We start from the raw sequence: 6,504 nt of genomic DNA on the forward strand, positions 1-6,504 counted from the left end.
TACTTAAACTTAATCACTATGTAAGTGGTATCATCTGCCTTATATTAAGCAACACTGAATCTTACTTTGCCATCATTTCCCATTAAAACATTTAGAATGACCATTCTGTGAGTCACCCACCCCTGAGCCTGTTTTCTCAGATTCTCCCCTGCCTCTCTGATCCAATTCTGAGCTGAAGCTGCCACTCCATCACATCTACCTCCTGTCCCACTGCCACCAAACTTGACCAACTTCCATCACCTCCCTCCTTCACCGGTACAAGCCCTGAAAACAGTCCTAGAGCTCTCTGTGACGGTCTCATCTCCCTGTTCCTTCAACGAGGACCCTGGCTGGCTTGGATGAAACCTGCAGTGGATCCCCTGTGCCGACCCAAATCCCCCCACCACGGAGTCTAGGCCTCCCAGGCGCTGCCCCAGCCCGCCCTGCCTCTCTGCTTCTTTACCATGTCCCCCCTGCAGCAAATGCCCCACAGGGAGACCGCCACTCTCTAGCCCTTGAACGTGTTCCAGTTTGCCACCTCTCACATTTTTCCTCCTGTTCTTCCCTCCCGCTGGAGCACTCTCTGCCCACCTGTCTTTACCAGCTGAAATTCCCCAAAGTCCAATTCAGCCACTGCCTTAATAATAAAGTCTTCCAAGTGCCGCCACTATAGATGTTATCATGTCCCTCATGAAGCCTGAGTCACGGGCGCCCCTCCTGTGCAACAGAGGTACTTACGTCCTTACCTTCCCTTAAAGAGCATCCTGTCCCTTCCAGAAGCCTTTGTATTTCCACCTTTGAATCTCCCCACCACCTAACACACAGCAGATGCTCAGGATGTACTGGCTGAGTGAACGAATACACACACTCGATGTACCTTCATCCTGGAAGGACAGGGCTGTCCAGTCTCATACACTTCAGTGCATGGTACAAGAGGGCAGAGGGCAGACGGACGAGCCCTGCGTCGACTCTGGGATTCGGGGCAAGTCTTAATCTCTCTGTCTCTCAAGTGAGAAAGTGAGGTTTATGTCCTCACCAGCATCCCCTTCCCACTCTAAGATTAAATGCAAATATGCCTGTTTAATTTCATGCTAAGAAACAGGCTTCTTTTAAAAGGCAGTTTAAAATAGATATCAAATAGTGAGGCTTCCCTGGTAGCTCAGACGGTAAAGAATCCGCCTCCGATCCCTGGAGAATTCCATGGACAGAGGAGCCTGGCAGGCTACAGTCCATGGGGTCACAAAGAGTTAGACAGAACTGAGCCACTAAGCACAGCACAGGGACCACACACACATCCTGGTTTGGAAACTGTGAGTTCTGGAGAAAAGCATTACCATTTTATGCACATATTTCTGTGGCTTAGTGACAGTGAAGTGAAAGTCGCTCTTGAGTCCGGCTCTTTGCGGCCCCATGGACTATACAGTCCATGGAACGCTCCAGGCCAGAATACTGGAGTGGGTAGCCTTTCCCTTCTCCAGGGGATCTTCCCAACCCAGGGATCGAACCCAGGTCTCCTGCATTGCAGGCATTCAGTTTACCAGCTGAGCCACAAGGGAAGCCCTTAGTGACTGTATTCGGCTGGTAACCCCCCTACAAATTCCACACTTTGATCAGCAGAAGATCTAATTGGAGGACTTGGTCACTTGGCCACCAAATTTCACTACAGATTTGTGATTTCTACAGGAAAAAGACTAGAGTAATTCCGCCTTCATTGAAAACAGTAAACATCCTACACAGGAAAAATCCAAAGTTTAAATTTTCGAAAATAAACCTCTTCAATTATTAAGCCTGTAGTATGTACTAAACTTGAAAATATTAAGCTAGAGCAGCAGAAGGTAAATAAAAGTCATTGCAGATTCCATGCAGTCTGAAACAAAGCCGAAAGACAACGAGGGAAGGAGGGAATGTCAGAGTGAGAACGGTCTGGTCCTAAATAGTGACAACTGTTCTAAGAAAAGGACCGACCAAGGCAAGAGATTGTAAAGCCACTTCCGAAGGAAAAATAAGATCTGGGCTCTGTTCACACTCAAATCTGTGTATTTAGGGAAGGGCTACATGCAAACATTGATCACGCAAAAAAAATCACCAATCCAATTCAGCCAATCAAGTGGGAGCTTTAGAAACAAAGGAGTTTAGATGCAACCGGTCGCTCTCATGCTGGTTTTTTTAGGGGCTTCTTTTTGTTTTTCTTTTGTTTTTTACTTTAAAAACAAAGCACCTCAACTTAGAAAAACTTCTGGCCAGAAAAGTGCTTTTTGAATCCTTCCTCAACATTCATTTGGCAGTGAGAGATGGCATCTTGCTTCTGCAAAGTCCCTGCCAGGGACTAGCAAACTCCCTCCGCACAAGACAAAAAAAAAAAAAAAACAAACCTGGACAACAGGTGTGGCGTGTGCAGGGACCCTCAGTCGCTGTTTTAGTAAAATGCAGACCTCGGCTTCTGCGGGTTTTTGTGTGTGTGCTAATAATGCTCAGCCTCTAAGGGGCACCCGCCAGGCAGGGCCAGGCCAGGGGAAACTCCAGTCCCTGGATCCACAGAGACCCCGGGGCCACATGCCTGCTGAGGCCCCCGCCCCAGCCCCCCACCACCCCTCAGCCCGGCAGCTCCACACCAAAGAGCAGAAAAACAACCTCCCTCAAAGTTAGGTCATTTTTCACTTGAGTCAGTTCTCCCTTCCCGCAGAAATGTAAAACTTAACAGATTTACAAACAGCCTTCAAGTTGGAAAAACCAAACACAAAAAAATGATGCTCTACTATGCGAAAACATTGAACCTTGCCCAAATTTAACGTTTAAGAATTTAAGAATTCTTAAAAACCAGGTGTCTTTTTATTCGGTTCATTAAGCAAGATATTAATTACAAATTTACTTCCAGGAGAAGCCAAGAGGGTGAAATATTCCATTAATAATAATGTGTATTGTCAATTTAAAACAGGATAACAGGAGCATTTAAAAAAAGAAAAACAATTTGGTTCATAAAATGCGGGAAAGAAGTGGCCTTGCTAATTCTGACTTGGGTTTAAATGGCTTTAAATGTATGGCATGTGCTTTCCCAATACTAGACGACTTGGAGGTGGAAGTAAAGTTTCGGATTTAAATGGTTGGGCAAGTTTTCAAACTAACTTAAAAACCAAAGTGAAAATGAGCAAAAGTTTCTTCCCAGCCTCCCTAGTGGCCTGGCACATTCTTCTGGAAACCCCCAGGCGGATTTTGTTCATTAAAGAGCGCCATCCAATTTTTTAAAGAAAATTAGTAAGAAAAGGAAGAGCGCCAAGATTGAGACGGTTCATTGGTCACTCAGAAAGGGAAAATAAAATTTCAAGGTGCTCCAGGAAGATAAAGAAATGAATAAATCGAAGCAGAAAACACGTTGCAACTCGAGTCCGTCCCCGCCTCCAAAACTGCCGGCAAAACAAAACCCCCGGGACTGGATTCAATTTGCTCCTCCCCAGCCTAAGGCCACAAGGCAAGGTCGGCAAAGTTTCTGGAACCCAGGCCTCTTTCCCCCAAAGCCCTACAAGGCAAGGACTTGCAGCGGGGCGGAAAGAGGGGTGAGGGCCGAGAAATTCTCACGATTCAGGTGGGCGACCCCAGCTCCAGGGACTGGGTAGACGTAGGTTCGTTATCTTTCTCCGCCCCCACCCGAGTGACCCTCCTCGCTGGATTTCCCCGCTGACTCGGAGGCAGACCTGGCTCTCTTCCCACCGCCCTCCCCGGGGCACCTGGACCAGGGCGCCCCCGGCGTGGCGGGCCGGCGGGGGTGGGACCCGGCGCCGCTCCTCCGCGAGCCCCGGCTCAGATCGCAGGAGTCTGCGCCCGCCCTCCGCCACCCGAAATCCGAGGTCGTTTCTCGGGTGCATTTGAAAAACCAGGAAACAAAGGGCGCAGGCGCGGGGCCACAGGTGTGCTCTCCGGCCGGAGCTGCGGCGCGGCCGATCCAGGCTGGGGGGCCGGGAGGCGCGGGAACAGGCTGCCGCCCCCGCCAGGCAACTCAGTCTAGGTAGCAGAAGAAGCCGACGAAGCGGAGCCTTCTCGACCCGGGACGTGCAGCCTCTACACAAAAGCCTCCCCCGGTGGCCGAGCTGCCCAGGCGCCGCTGCGGACGGGGTCTCGGGGTGACCACGAGTTGGCGATGAGCAGTAGCGCCCGCCGAGTCCACCCCGGCCAGCCCGCAGGCCGGAGCCCCCGCTTCTGTACTGATTTACTTTTGGTTACAGTTAGCTAAGTTGGCTTTGGTGGTCGCAGCCCCGGCCGCCTCACCTCCCATCTGCGGCTCTAGACTAAGGCGACGCCGCGCAAGGGATAGTTCCGGGCTCAGCCGGGACCCCCGCGCCCCGCCGGCACCTTCACTGGCCGGCCGCGGGCGCGTAGGAGCGGCTCCCTCCCCCGGGCGCACGCGCCCACCCTGGTCGGCGCGGCGCGCACGGGACACGCCGATCCGGCCCCAGCGCGCGCGGGGAATGCGCGCAGGACCTCAGACTGACCGACCGTCCCATTTCGGGGCCTGAGTTTCCCCGTCAGTCAGGGATCCTTCCGGTCCCAGGGTGCCAGGGGAGGGTGGCGGCCCCGGCCTGCGCCCCGGGCGCCCTGGCCGGCCCGGTACCCACCCGTAGCCGTCCGAGTTCTGGTCGGTGACCGTGCAGCGCCGCGAGTAGTACATCCTGCTGGTGCCCCCGCCGCCGCCGCCGCCGCCGCCCCCGCCGACCCCGCCGCAGGTCATCTCATAGCGCAGGTCGGGGCCGGACTCGGCGCGGGTCATGCGGCCCAGCGTGTTGATGCGCGGGTGCGAGCCTCCGTTGCAGCTCATGTCGGCGGGTACTTGGAGCGCCGCTCAGCTCCGGGGCGGACGCGAGGGCCGGCCGGCTCGGAGAGGGCGAGGGGCTCCCGGGAGAGGCCCCACGCCGGGGCTGAGCTGGGGACGCAGAAGGATCGCGAGGTCGCGCCTCTCCACTGGGGCCGGCCGGGCCGCCGCGAGCGCGGCAAGCGGGCGGGGGTAGGGCGCCGGGGACGGGCCGGGAGCGGGAGCTGCGGCTCGCAGCGCGGCGAGGGCGCAGAGGAGCCGGGCCGCGGGCGGGTGGTGGTGTTGGTCGGCGGGGGCGCGAGTCTCCTCCCCGCTGGCGCCGGGCGCCGAAGCCACACCTGGCCGGTTTCTTCCCAGGGCGGGGTGCGGCCGCCGCGCCTCCCCGCTCCCCCGGGGGTGTCACCGACGCGCCTCGGCCGCCCCTCCCCACCTGCGCCGCCGGCCCGCGGCTCCGCCCTGCGCGCGGGACCTGAGTAACTCGACGGGGCGGGGGCCCGGGACCCGAGCGCCTGGGGCGCGCGGCGGGCAGAGAGCAGGGCGTGCACGCCGCCCCAAGCTGGAGTGACGGGGAGGGAGACGGCCCCCCCAACCTTTTTTGAGGATTTTACGGTCCCTGGGGCGGAAATAAGCTGAAAAATAGAAGTCATTCGATTGCACACTTATTAAACATTTACTTTTGATTATCCCTGGAAACGGTGCCGGCCAAGCCTCCTCTAGAAACTATTGAGGAGAGAACGCGTAGATGATGAGGTTTTGTTTGGAGGCTTTTTAAAAATTTTCTTTTAGTCTGGTAATTCAGAATACTGAAGAAGTCCGTTTTCCGACGCGTGAAACGAGTCCTTAGCCGGGGAAGTCTTCACCGTAAAAAACTAATTTCTTTGGCATGAAGATAAAGAAGAAAACACTACGGTTTCCACAGGGCATCGTGAAACTATGAATTGCAGTTTCTTTCATTCTGCCTGATGATGAACAGTCATTTTAAACGAGAAATCGCAAAGACTGCCACCCTGAGACCGTTTCCAAATTTTATTAAAAAACTCGGGGACCACCCCTGTCTTATGCGCCCCTGGGCACCAGCTCCCTGGACCCATCCTTTTAGAAACAGCTTTTCCCACAAGTCAGGGAGCTTCAGCCTCCCTGAGAGCAGCAAAGAGCCCTGGACAGAGATTGTCCACTGGCTACAGATGAGTAACGCAGAACATTCCAGCAACTTGATCGAGGGCCCCTCCCAGTTAGTGCCTGAGTTTGACCCACACGCGGTCTCTGTCACACCGTCCATAAAAAGCTGTTTTTATACTTCGGAAAAAGTGTTCAATTACTCTGTAATAAACACCATTTAAAGATCTTTATAATAAATACTTGTCATCTCTCTAAACAATGACAGTTAATTCATTTTCTTATACAGTATATTTCTCCAATGTTTGTCAACTGGAAAGAACAAAAATCAAACTATATTTGTATGTATATGTGTAAACTGGAACAAAAGTCAAACTGTATTTGTATGTATGTGTATAAACTGAAACTATTTGTATGTATATGTATAAACTGAAAAGACAAAAATCAAACTATCTTTGTATGTATATTTGCATGTTGTAAAGAGAATGGAAGTTCTCTAAAGATCCCATTTTATAGAACTCCAAATTTCCCCTCAGTTTCTAGGCACAAATCTTTGGCAGCACATCCCTTTCCTCCACCATGAACTGCAGAGTTCACCAGCCTAAGTC

At 53.1% G+C, this 6,504-nt stretch overlaps 1 protein-coding gene across 3 annotated transcripts in view; it reads right to left on the bottom strand.

The window, feature by feature from the left end:
* The window catches only part of DSP (desmoplakin), a 43,458-nt gene extending 38,672 nt beyond the window's left edge, over nt 1-4,786 (bottom strand). For all 3 annotated transcript variants that reach the window (XM_068994063.1, XM_068994062.1, XM_068994061.1), the window contains exon 1: nt 4,587-4,786. In XM_068994063.1, the coding sequence (XP_068850164.1) occupies nt 4,587-4,786 (200 nt within the window). The remainder of the gene's footprint in view (nt 1-4,586) is intronic.
* Nucleotides 4,787-6,504: the final 1,718 nt, after the last annotated feature.

This window comes from Capricornis sumatraensis, chromosome 22 (genome assembly GCF_032405125.1).
Source record: "Capricornis sumatraensis isolate serow.1 chromosome 22, serow.2, whole genome shotgun sequence".
Lineage (NCBI taxonomy): Eukaryota > Metazoa > Chordata > Mammalia > Artiodactyla > Bovidae > Capricornis > Capricornis sumatraensis.